This window comes from Leopardus geoffroyi, chromosome E1 (genome assembly GCF_018350155.1).
Source record: "Leopardus geoffroyi isolate Oge1 chromosome E1, O.geoffroyi_Oge1_pat1.0, whole genome shotgun sequence".
NCBI classification, from domain to species: Eukaryota; Metazoa; Chordata; class Mammalia; order Carnivora; family Felidae; genus Leopardus; species Leopardus geoffroyi.
This window is the reverse complement of record NC_059330.1, coordinates 29493894-29506824: the sequence shown is the minus strand read 5'-3', so window position 1 is coordinate 29506824 and position 12931 is coordinate 29493894. Positions and strand designations below refer to the sequence as shown.

The 12931-nt window shown below is 51.8% G+C and overlaps 1 protein-coding gene across 10 annotated transcripts in view; it reads left to right on the top strand.

The window, feature by feature from the left end:
* The window catches only part of AKAP1 (A-kinase anchoring protein 1), a 37671-nt gene that overhangs the window by 14389 nt on the left and 10351 nt on the right, over positions 1–12931 (top strand). For 5 of the 10 annotated variants that reach the window (XR_006714870.1, XM_045488288.1, XM_045488285.1 and 2 more), the window contains 4 exons: positions 6036–7674; positions 10186–10361; positions 11947–12073; positions 12620–12747. Coding sequence is in view for 9 of the 10 variants with exons in the window: in XM_045488288.1 (XP_045344244.1) it covers positions 6060–7674; positions 10186–10361; positions 11947–12073; positions 12620–12747 (2046 nt within the window). In the remaining variant the exon portion in view is untranslated. Of the gene's footprint in view, positions 1–5388; positions 5512–6035; positions 7675–10185; positions 10362–11946; positions 12074–12619; positions 12748–12931 lie in introns of all 10 variants that reach the window. The other 5 variants (XM_045488292.1, XM_045488294.1, XM_045488286.1 and 2 more) reach the window with 2 other exon arrangements.

The window sequence follows — 12931 nt, the reverse complement described above, 5'->3', positions numbered from 1 at the left end:
GGATGCTTAACCGCCTGTGCCACCCAGGCGCCCCAATTTTTATTTTATTTTTTTTTAAGTGATCTCCACAAGCCAGTATGGGGCTTAAACTTACAACCCTGGGACTGAGAGTTGCATCCTCCACCAACTGAGCCAGCTAGACTCCCCAGGAAAGGAAGCCATTTAGAACCTGGACCGAGCAGGTGAATGCTAAGGCCTTGTAGGGCTGAGACACGTGCGCCTTCAGCTCTGTGTGACCACTGGGCAAGCAGCCAGTGTGCATCTATTCCCGGGCAAATGGACCTGCTAAAAATAAGCAGGCAGCTATTTAATTCCAACAGATTCAAAATAGCCAATTCTCCTCCCCACCACCCCTCAGGCAGGGCTCTGCATCTTTCTGCAAGGCTTTCCTTTGGCTTGCCTGAGTGTCTGGGGCCTCTGGAGGGGGAGACCATGGGGGAGAAGGCTGCCTTCAGTTAGTTTGTGCGTGTGAAGGCTTTTAGACCTGCAGTGTTAAATGCCACTTATGTCTTGAGAAGTTCAGCTTTTTTACAGAAAACAACAAAAACAAAACAAAACCAGGGCAAGGAGAGCAACTCAAGAGTGTGTTCCCAGAAAAGGAAAGTAGCAGAGAGCCTCGTAAGGCTGAAGTGTGCACACTTGTGCGTATGGGCATATGTGTGTATGCACATGTGAGGGCAGCCCTGTCTGAGAATTCGGGAAAGGCTGTCGCGTCTTCTGGCACCTGTCTAGGCCTCTCCAACGGTGTAAAGCAGGGAAAATGGCATCCTACCGATTCACAAGAAGTCTGTTTGGGGTGAGAGTGGCTCACGGAGGACTCTTGGAAGTGAAGGGCTGAGGAAATGAGGAACTTCTCTTGACCGGTGGGAAGTGGGGCTTTGGTCACCCGATGATCCCTGTGAGGCTCCTCCCGGTAGCGGTGCCTTCAGTAAGTCCCAGCTAGGCTCCTCTGGGTGGGGTGGCTGCTGATCCCCCGGGCCCTTGGCTCTGTTCTTGGTGGAGATGATTAATATCTCTAATCACAGTCCCCAGGCGGCAAGGGCAAAATAAACCAGGCGTGCCTTCTCCTGTCTGGGGATATCACACCTCTTTTCTCAAGTTGCTGCAGCATTTCAGTTGGGCAGTTCCTGTGTCCTGGAGATTTCATGGAGAGAAGGGCTTTTCCTGGGTACTGGGTTAGACATGGGCGGGCGGGGTTGGGGGGGGGGCAGTAACTGGTGGGCGCTGGGGATCCAGGTGGGGCATTCACTATTCATGGGTTGGGTGACATAGCCTCAGGGGACCAGTGTTAAACACCTTCTAGGGAGTCCTGCTGACACAATAGCAGGAGGCATCTGGCTTGGAAATGGTGCAGAAACTTCTGAGCTGTGATTAGTTGAGTAGCTATAGTTGACTGTCTGGGGGGAGCTGTGGATGATAGGTTTGGGGTCTCAGCCCCAGTCGGTGGGGAACAAGCAGGACGGGGAAGGTTAGGTGTACAAGCGTTAGAGGTGTTCTGGCAAGCTGCAGAGCAGTGTTGTGTCCCCAGGTGACAGGTCTCTGTGTTTAGTGTAAGCTAGGACTGGGAACAGAAGGGACGAAATGGGGACTAGAGGATAGTGACATGGGGGAGCCAGAGTCTGGGTGGTGGTGTGGATCAACTAGGGTGCCTGGCCAAAGCAGGCTGAGAGTGTATGCTTGAGTGTGGGCCTCTGCTTATAGCCAGTTCCTGGGATCTCTGGAGGCGGGGCAGGGGTCAACTGCTGGACCCTTGGGATCAACTTCTAGTAACAAAGGGCTGGAGGCATCTCCCAGAGAGGGCACGTACAAGCAGGGGGAGGGCCAGAGAGAGGAGAGAGAATCCCAAGGAGGCCCTGTGCTGACTCGGGCTCAATCCCATGAACTGTGAGACCGTGACCTGAGCTGAAATCAAGAGTTACACGCCTAATCGACTGAGCCACCCAGCTGTTTTTAGAGGCGGTTTGTATCTTGGTTAGCAACTCCCTCCTTACACATATACCCCCCATACTGAGTTTGGCTTTGGGCCCTTGATCTGTAAAACAGGGAAACTGCCCTCTGTGTTAAGTTTTAGGATTCTTCATCTTCCTCTCTACCCCATTCCATGTAATCTTGTTCCTGAGATCAGAGAATTGGTAGGAGACTGTGGGAATCACAACTATAAAACCCTGTAGAAATGGGATTGTCTAGTTAATAAGGAATCAGAACCTAAATTGACTGCCAAGAAGAGAACTTGGGTTCAGACCCCAGCCACACTTTCCGTTGCGCATGACCTGGTGGGTGGGACTGACAGTAGGCCATGTGGTAGGCGTATTGCCTTATCCTGAGAGCATCCTTCCCCCATGACCTCTGTTCCTTCTCAGATTTTATTTATTTTTATGTGGAAGACATTGAATACAAAGCAAATAGCCTGTATGTAATTTGCCACTTTTTCAGGGGCGAGCACATTGTTCCAGAACAGTGGTTCTCTGACTTGAGTGTACATTGGAATCATCTGGGTTAAAAAGAAGAAGAAACACCTGGTGCCCTGATCTGACCCTCAGAGATACGGATTTAATTGATTTGGGTGCCACCTTGGCCTTGGGAATTTAAAAGCTTCCCAAGTGATGCTAATGTGCCACTAAGTTGGAGAACTGCTGAGAGAGAAATTTCAAAATCTCTCTCCCTGGAAGGAAGACTATATTGGCAGATAAGAAAAAAACCTAAAAAACCGAAAAGCTATCAGAACTAATAAAAGACATCAGTAAGGTTGTAGGATGCAGGGTCAATGTACAAAACCTTCGCCACCCTTCCAGCCTAGAGGCTTGGTGTGTGTCTTTCCTGGTTTGCCTATAGGGTTGTCCGGGCACAGACAGCACACACAAGTGGTCCGGGTTTGACCTTGTGTCTCACAGCAGCGTTTCCATGTCTGTACATGAGATCCCCTTCTCTGTGACTGGCATGTCCACGAATTCTGCAGTGTGTTTAGCAGTGATTCCCCAAGAATTGATTCAAACGATGCCCCAGTGACCATTATATAGACCTCTGTGCAGAGCTGTTTTTATTTTTTATTTTTATTTTTTTTTTAAAGAGAAGATTGCAAGGGGGTGCCTGGGTGTCTCGGTTAAGCACCCAACTGTTGATTTTGGCTCAGGTTATGATCTCACGGTTTGTGAGATTGAGCCCTGTGTCAGGCTCCATGCTGATAGCACACAGCCTGCTTGGGATTCTCTTTCCCCCTCTCTGCCTGCATGCTCACACACTGTCTCTCTCTCCCTTTCTCTCTCTTTCTCTCCAAAATAAATAAGCTTTAAAAAAAAAAAAGATTTCAGGTGTGGTGTTTTTAGGTCATAGGAGGTATGGTCATAACTTTTTTTTTTTTATGTTTATTTATATTTGAGAGAGGGAGACAGAGACAGAATCTGAAGCAGGCTCAAGGCTCTGAACCGTCAGTACAGAGCCTGATGTGGGGCTTGAACTCACGAGAGATAGTGAGGTCATAACCTGAGCCAAAGTCAGACACTCAACGGACTGAGCCACCTAGGCACCCCTTAACCTTTTAAGAGCAGTAGGAACTTCCCCTCCTTGGCCCATACATTGCCTCATTCTCTTAAGACATGAGTGGGTTTCCAGACTTAATGTGGAGTAGAACCTGAGTTCCAGTCCTTGGTTATATGATTTTGAACCTTTAAGTTTTTTTTTTTTTAATTGTAAGTTTATTTATTTATTTTGAGAGGGGGAGACAGAATACCAAGCAGGCTTCGCACTGTCAGCACAGAGCCTGTGGTAGGGCTCAAACTCGGGAACCGTGAGATCATGACCTGAGCTGAAAACCAGAGTTGGATGCTTAACTGACTGAGCCACCAGGTTCCCCTAAGTTTTTATTTAATCTCTACACCCAGCGTGGGGCTCAAACTCCCAACCCTGAGATCAAGAGTACCGTGCTCCACCAATTGAACTAGCCAGGAGACCCTGCATGGAGCTATTTACTTTTTAATTTTTTAAATTAAAAAAATTTTTTTTAATGTTTATTTTTGAGGGAGAGAGACAGAGGCAGAGACAGAGCACAAGTGGGGGAGGAGCAGAGAGAGGGAGACACAGAATCCGAAACAGTCTCGAGGCTCCAAGCTGTCAGCACAGGGCTTGAACTCACAAGCTGTGTGATTATGACCTGAGCCAAAGTCAGAAGCTTAACTGACTGAGCCACCCAGGTGGCTTTATTTTTTAATTTTTAACGTTTATTTATTTTTGAGCGAGAGAGGGAGAGGGGCAGAGAGAGGGAGACACAGAATCAGAAGCATGCTCCAGGCTCTGAGCTGTCAGCACAGAGCCTGACACGGGGCTCGAACTCACAAATGGTGAGATCATGACCTGAGCCGAAGTCGGATGCTCAGCCGCCTGAGCCACCCAGGTACCCCTACATTGAGCTATTTTAACCTTGATGATGGCAATACCTTCCAAACCAGGTGGTTGAAGATTAAGTGATGCAAGGGAGAGTATCTAGTGAGGTTCTGTGTTTGAATGTGAAGCTGTAAGGAACATCACTGAAGCTTCTGCCTGGAGGGATTCATGGGGTCTTCCGAGTGTGGCCACTGCTTAGCTTCTGCTTTGTGTTTTCTAATCCCGTGGATTTACTTCAGATATTAGCAAGAAGGTTTATGGCTTTCCCCACCCCCTCACTTTGGGGCTGAAGATGTTTCCCAGTGTTCCTTCACAAACTGTAATGTGGTTGTGAATCCCCCGGGGGTCTTGTTAAAATGCAGCTAGTCATTCAGGTCTGGGCTGGGGTTGCCTTTGTAGCAGGTTCCCAGGTGATGCTCGGTGTTTCTGGCCCATAGACCGCACTTGAAGAAGTAAGGTCCTACAGCAGTGGCCCCCAGCCTCCACTGAACTTTAGAACCACCTGGGAACCGTGTGCTCTGGTTTTGCCAGAGACCATTAACATAATTAAACCAGGAAGAGTTGTTAAAGCCTTTACATTTGTCTCTGCAACAAAGCTCAAACCCAAATTAAGGTATAATTCACCATATCAGTGGAGGAGTTTTGGTTTTAAGACGTCTTGTGATTTTTGCAGACAGAATAAAATTTACTGGCATGGGAGGTACTGAGTTACAAGCATTCTGGAATAAGTCTGTCACATACCTCTAAAGAGAGCTAACCCTGCTTTGCATAGCACTTAATACATAGCTAATCTTCATATCAACCATCCTTTATGAGATGTGTCCCTGTCTTATGAAGAAAACTGAGGTTCCTATCTCCTTTACACATCTACCACCTTCTTCTTTCTAGGCCCTTATCATCTCTCCTGGCCTGGATCCAACTGACTTAGGTCTCCAGGTTCCTATCACTTGATATGCTGTTTATCCTACTCCCAGAATCACCTGGTAACAGTTTGGTGTATGTGCCTTGCAGACCTCCGCTGGTTCTCTGTTGCCTACAGGATAAAATCCAGACTCCACAGTGAGGCCCCAGAACCCTCATCCAGTCCACTAAGCAACTTGATTCTTCAAGCATGACCTGTATCTCCATGCCACTGTATGTTTTGCTGGTCTCTTACCCTGGAGCAACCCCCTCATCCTTTTGAAATCTTCTTCATCCTTTGCTCCAGCTCCCTCTTGCTACGTAACGGTTTCATTGACTCATGATTTTGTGGGTGCGTGTGCAGGACATACATGTGAATTTCAACAGGCATTTAAAAATACTCCAACATCAGCTGAATAGATAAGTGTTCTGGGAGTTTAGGGAACTAAAACACTAGACACACTATCCCCTTGGGGGAGCATAGAATTTGGCATTGAGGAGTGATGCAGGAAGGGATTTGGGCCCAAGAGAAGGCTTGTCTTGTTTCAAGGGAGTGTGCTCAGGAGGAGGGAGCAGAAGGGGGCATCTCTCCCTACCCACCCGCCTCCAGTGGATCACACATAGGGTGCGAGCAGGAGGAAGGATGTCGCTTACAGAGGCAGGGAAAGGGAGAGAGAGTAGCTGGTTGTCTTTCCTGTGCAGTGGTATCAGGATCCCCCTACCTGGCTCTCATCACATCTCTCTCTCCTCCTCTCCAGGTATCATTTCTTCAGGCCTCCAGGATGGCCATCCAGTTCCGTTCGCTTTTCCCCTTGGCATTGCCTGGAATGTTAGCACTCCTCGGCTGGTGGTGGTTTTTCTCTCGTAAAAAGCATGTCAGCAGCCAGGACAGACAGGTGGAGGCCAGCGCTGTGGAGCTGAGGGCTGGCCACGCCATCAAAGAGCCATTCCCCATGGAGGACCCCCGTCCTGGAGTAGCATCCACGCCCCCCAGCGTTGCGCTGCCCGCGGAAAAAGAGCTGTCCACCTTGAGCAAGCCTCCCGCCGAGCCCCCAGCCTTGCTGCGGGCACTTCCAGCCTGTCGCAGGTCGGAGTCCTCAGGCAGCCTTCCTAACAGCACAGACGTGAGATTTCGACCGGGAACACGCAGAGATGACAGTACAAAGGTGGAACTAGCCCTGACGGGTGATGAAGAAGCCAAGTCCATTCCTCCTGAGTGTCCCCTTCTGACCCCAAAAGGTGTTCCTTTCCCCCACGAAGCGGCCGAGGTGTGCAAGCAAGAGTCCCCGTTCAGTGGGCCGGCAGGGCGGGGTGGGCAGGGCCAGGCAGCAGCCCCCCAAGAGAAGCCAAGAGAGACGGGTGGGGCGGAAGGCACTGGCGACGCGGTGTCAGCAGAGAATGTGCCGGAAGAGAGTGTGTTGTGCCAGGAGCGTGGCTCTGAATCGCAGACCAGCAAGTTGCCCACCCTGGCTCCCTTGGGAGGTGCCGGGGAGAAGGGGAAGGGCTGCCCGCCACAGGCCGAGGAGGACGCAGCGGGGCAGCTGCTGAGCAGCCTCGTGGGGTCGGCTCACGTGGAGCTGACGGAGGACGGCGAGCCGCCGGTGCCTCGGGCCAGTGGCAAAGCCTGTGACGCACACCGCACAGGAGAGCCGGGCACAGGGGGCGCCGCGGAGCAGAATGAGAAGATTGAGCAAGCTGCCTACCAGATCATCTCCAAAGTGATCTTGGAGGCGACCGAAGAGGTGCTGGCCACCACCATGGGCAGGATCGCAGGTCGGGTGTATCAGGCCTCGGCCGGGCAGCTGCACGGGCAGAAGGAGGAGAGCCGCGCCCCAGCCTGCCAGAAAACCGCCCCAAGGCGAGAGGCCGAGGAGCCGGCTCCAGCCGCCATGGAGGCAGAGGCGGCCTCGCACGTGTCTGTGTCAGAGTCAGACGCCGCCCTCCTGTTGCCAGGCCCGCCCGCGGAGGACCTGCCACCACCAAAGACCTACGCGAGCTGCCTGAGCAGCCCTCTGTCCAGCCCCAGCAAGGACAAGAAGCCAAAGAACTCTGCACACCACATCTCCCTGGCCCCCTGCCCACTGCCCGCCGTCCCCCAGGGGGAGTTGCTAGATGGGGCACGTGTCCTGGTGGAAGATACCGGATGTGTCACCTGCACCTCTGACAGCAGCCAGAATGTCCCTTCAGTGGTCTCTGAGCAGTGCTCAGATTCCATCAGCGCTTCAGGGCTTGACGACTTGTGCACGGACACCAACTCAAGCCCCAGGGACAAGGCCATCACCCCGCTGCTGCCAGAAAGTACTGTGCCCTTCAGCAATGGGGTGCTGAAGGGGGAGCTATCTGACTTGGGGAATGAGGATGGATGGACCGCGGATGCGGAAGCAGATCATTCGGGAGGTAGGAGGGTCTTGGGCATCCCTCACCTAGAGGACGGGGTGGCAGGGTGTCTGTTCGGTGGCCAAAGGCTGCTGGTCTGCCTCTCCCTCTGCTGCTTCTGCAGTAAGAATGCTCTTCGACTCTGTGTCCAGCTGGCCTGCAGAAGGTCGGGGTACAGCGCAGCAGTGGTGGGTAACCGAGAAGTTGGGCTGCCCTGAGCCCCCCAAAGCCCCAGGAGCTGTAACTTGGTTCGGCAGCCAGGGACCCTCCCTAGTCCTCCTGAAGGAGCCAGCTCAAAGTTGGTTTCGCTGATTAACCTCAGCGTGCCTCTTTTCTCTCTTTTAAACCAACCTCTTAAAGGTTTTTGTAATGGAGAGGCCTCCTTAGCTTAATTCCAAAGTACCAAGAGTGGGTGTGAGCTTTTTTTTTTTTTTTTTTTGAATGGTTGATTTCCTTTTAATCATGTGCTTGTTCCCATGTCTTCACCTGCCTTCCTTCTCCAGAAGCTCTTACCGGGTAAGTGCCCAGGGAGCGGCCACGGCTTTGACATTGCGGGAGGCTCTCGCTTTCCTGCCTTGTCGCCACTGTTCCTCGGCACAGAGCCCTCCACCATTTCCTTTCCGTGCGGCCGCAGCTCCACCCCGGGAAGGAGGGGCACTTTGGTAACCAAGTATCCACTGGGTTTTTCGAGTGCTGACCCCAGCGTAGACAGTTCAGACCGCTAACTTACAGGTCAGCAGCTCCTGACCCTGGTTTCGCAGCCACCCTGGGGTATTTTCATTTATCTCCCGGAAAGAGGCCATGAAGATCCCCTCCCCCGTGGGGGTCTCTGATCTGCTTGCCCCGGAGCCATTCCCTACCCTCTCTGCTCCAGGCAGGTTGGGGGTCTTTGCTGGGAGTTTTGCTACTTGCAGCAGTGCTTTCATCATAGCACATTTTGTCACCTTTGACATGCTGATTTATGTACCTCTAAAGGAAAAAACTCCTCATTGTGATCATGAGCGTACAAGGCCAGACACTGTAAGATGCATCCTAACGTCAGGGATGTTAAAATCGTTTGTTTGTTTGCTTGTTTGTTTAATAAAAAAGATCTTAAAGTGGGTAAACAATTTTTTTTTTTTTAAGAATAAAGGAATTTCCCTTTGTCTGCTGGCTCTCAGCCAAATTAACAGGCCTGCCAGCCCTGTCATGCCACCTCTAGATTGATTGTGGTGGCTACTCTGCTGCGGTGAAGGCCTCGTGTTTAGGCCTTTTGGAAGAGAAGGCGGTGATGGGGCGTGGTGATGGTGGGGAAGTGTGGGGACAACAGATTCGAACTTGGCGGTAACCATTTGCCCAGCACTCCGTTGTGCGCAGCACAGGCTCCCGCCTCCCCCACATCTGCACCTTGGTGCACGGCCCTCCCTGTGCGTGAGGAAGTTGAGGCTGAGCGGGGCTGGGACCACCAGCTAAGGAAGCTGGCCTGTGAGCACAGCCTGCTAGAGTCCTGTGTGGTCTGAGCCACCTCTGGGTGTCCTTGGGGTGGCCGGTATCAGCCAGTCCTGTTTTGTTCAGGAGAGGCTGGAGCCCCTGATGTTGAAGGATGAAGTCACTTTCAAGGTGATTCTTCCTTAGCTGGGAATGGAATCTCTTTTAAGCCTTGCTCTGCATCCAGACAGTACATGCATTGCTTGGCAAAGGATTACGTCCAGAGTTTGGAAAAACCGTGTGGATAATAACCTAATTAGTAGACTCTCAGGAGCGATCTATTTCTGGCAGTTGAGTCGTCCATATTTAAGCTAGAGTCCTCTTAAGCTGGTCTGGACCCGTTTTTCTGAGATGGCTTCCTGGCACATTCTTGAGCAAGAGTGGAGCAGACCACATTGATCTCAGGGTCCCGCTTCCTGCTCTGTTGTCTGGAGCATGAACTTCAGTTCAGTGTTTTGACCGGGGGTTAAAGACCCACCATGAGCCCAGAAGAGCATTCAGAGTTGCACAGGTCAGGCCTAAGAGAGGAAAAGGAGAGCCGCCTTCCTCCGTCTACTTCCAGTAGGCCCCAGTTGGTATGGGATGAGAATGGCGCCTTCAAGGGTGGACTCTTTCTAGCTCTGCCTGGCTGAAGGTCATGGCCCTTGAGCCCAGGCCTGGGGCCTTGGGGGCCTTAGAGTCTTGGTTTGAGGGACTGGCATAGTCAGAAGGGCGTGGGCCAGTTGTGACTGGTCGGTCTCCGTGGAAGCCAGCACCTGACACCCGGCTCCTGGGACCGTGTGGACCTGCTGGCCCGCTCCCCCGCCCCGTGGACTCCCCTTCCCAGCTCACCACTTGTCTCTGCTCAGGCAGCTGTGGCTGGGCGTGGCTGCCAGTTCAGCAAGTGGGGCTGTGAGCGACAGGCTAAAATTAGGTGTATCTACACCCCCAGTTCTCCTCTCATAGGGGTCGTTCCGAGCCTTTTAGACTGCGGGTTGACAGCCGCCAAGCTTGAGGAGGGGGTGTGGGGCGGGGGGCCTCCTGGGAATGTGAGTTCGGAAGTTCTGCATTATTGACTTCTCTTAGCTGGTGTCTGTGTGTCTGTGTGTGCCGCTTCCTCCCCTGCAGGATCGGACAGGAACAGCATGGATTCAGTGGATGGTTGCTGTGGCCCCAGGAAGACTGACGGTTTCCAGAACGCCCAAGCGGGCTCCAGTCCTAAGAAGGTCGACCTCATCATCTGGGAGATCGAGGTGCCAAAGGTAAGGGCTGCAGGGTCATGGGGCTTCGGGGGAGGGACAGTAAACCCGAAGCAGTCCCTGAGTGAGCCAGAGGCTGAAGGGAAAAGGGAGCGCCACACCCTGCCACGTTCGGAGAGCTTGCTGTGAGGTGGAATCCCCTCAGCCGCCCTCAGGAGGGGCCTGTTCTTGTCCGCTTCAGACTCACAGGCCGCTCGCTCCCCCCTGGGGCTGTCCTGTGTGTGTGTTCTGGGGTCAGGTCATCTGAGGTGCCCACAAAAGCCAGACTGAGGATGTGGGCCAGGCAGGAGTCCCTTCACTGCGCTCTGCCGGAGCTCTCCAGCGCAAAGTAGATTTGGTAATTGAGCACAGCATAAGTCCGTATTTCGGAGAGCTTGAAAAGTATAGAAATGTATGAAGAAAATAACAAGCTGCTCTAGTCTCACCCCCGAGAGTGACTGTGAAGACTTTTATTTCCTTCTCGTCTTGCACCCTGTGGTTTTTAAACAAAACTGAGATTATGTTGCTTTAATTAATGCTTTTAAATATTTAACAATTTAATTTTCCTGTGTTATTCTCTGAAAATATTATTTTAACTGCGTTATTCGTTGTGTGAACGTCAGTTTACTTCACCAGTCCCCAAATCCAGGGTGCTTAAGTGGTTTCTAGCTTCTTGCTGTTCTAACTTACAATTTATGAGCTTGATCTTGATGTTTATTGATGGGGCTCAGAAATAATTGGCCAACTGAATTCTCCTGGGCACTTAGCTCCCTGCTGCCGTGGAGACTTGGCTTGGTTTGAACTCTGGGTCAGGCGGGCTGCTTTGACCCCAGGGTGCTGGCTCCCTTGGTGTTTTCTCCTGCCGTGACCCTGATAGCAATCCTGCCCTCTTCTCCTTCAGTGGTTGCAAAGGGAGCGCCCAGGCAGCTCTGGGTGCAGAGCGACTGTGTCCTTTGTGGCTCTGCTGGGGTGGGGTCGTTTGGGATCATCTCCGAGCTTGTCTTACATCATGGCTAAGTTTGGCTTCTTCTGTCTGCCTTGAACTCTTGGCATGCTGGGCACTTTTGCAAGCCTCGTGCTCTGAAGGCTCCAGCCCGCTATCAATTGGCAGCAGAAGCCCAAGGGTTCTTTTGACTTTTACTTTCAAACGAGCCTCTATCTTTGAAACCAGATAGACTTGAAGAGGTCAGAAACCAGATAGACTTGAAGAGGTCAGAGAAGTCCTAAATCGTGCTTGTGCTGGTGAAACATCTAGTGTAGATTTGGGAGGAGAATATGCTGCTTTGCAGCTTTCTGGATGTAGGCCAGGTTGTCGGAGGAAGAAATGGGAACTGCTGAGTCCTGGGGGCCAGACTGTGTCGTTCATCCACTTAGTAGCTTTGTGATATTGGGTGAGTTCTTAGCCTCTCTGAGCTTGTTAATTTGTAAAACAGTGATAAAGGTATCTGTTTCATGGTAAGTGCTTACAGCAGTGCCTGGCAAATGAGTGCTGGCATGTTAACCGTTAATATGTTTGAGCTTGACCTTGTGTAAAACAAAGGTAGGTCTTGGGGAACGCAGGGAGTTGGTTTCCCATTAACACCCCCATTTGTCTCTCTGTCTCTCTCAGCACTTAGTTGGTCGGCTAATTGGCAAGCAGGGGCGGTATGTGAGTTTTTTGAAGCAAACGTCTGGTGCCAAGATCTACATCTCAACCCTGCCTTATACCCAGAACATCCAGATCTGCCACATAGAAGGTCAGTGGCACCTGCCACCCTTTGTTTAGGTTTCTTGCCTGAAAGCATTTGAGTCCCAGTTCTTCCCCTTTTGGGATCTCAGTCTACAAATAGAGAATGCTGATCATCCCAGGTGATCTTCAGCCCTCCTCTCCAGTTCAGGTACTTGAAGGGGCCTCTGCTCCCTCCCCCAGATCTTCTGGCCAGGAGAGGCATGGGCACTCAGGCAGGCTGGGGGTCCTGGCCTTATAGTGCCCGCTGCCTCACACGCCTCCCTCGCAGAGCAGAACGGGATTCCCCTCCGGTCGGTGAGGGCTGGGCCTTTCCCATCTGCTAGCCTCCTATTGCATTCAAAGCATGGACACAGCGGCAGAGGTACCATTTGAAAGGTCAGTGGGTTTCAAGCCTCTGTAGATGCTTTTCTTCTTAAGGCAGAACTTAGCTGTTTGGCACTCTAAAGATTTACTTGAGCTCTGGGAAAAGTCTGGTGGAGTGGGGGTTGTGTGTGAGTTTGGTTTTGCGGTTTGTCCTACCCACTGTGGCTCTCCTGCTTTTACCCCCATCTAGGCTCTCAGCATCATGTAGACAAGGCGCTGAACCTGATTGGAAAGAAGTTCAAGGAACTGAACCTCACCAATATCTATGCTCCCCCACTGCCGTCACTGGCACTGCCTTCTCTTCCGATGACTTCCTGGGTGAGCATGCGCCTGGGGGACCAGATCCTCTTGCCTTCCTTTCACCCCAGCCTGCCCCAAATAAGAAACTCCCAAGACTGTGGGCCCACAAGGCCAAGAGCTTGTTGACATCTCTGACCTGTCACCTCTGGCCTCCTCTGGTCAGTTCAGTTATGCTTCTGTTTTTTTATTTTTGAGAGAGACA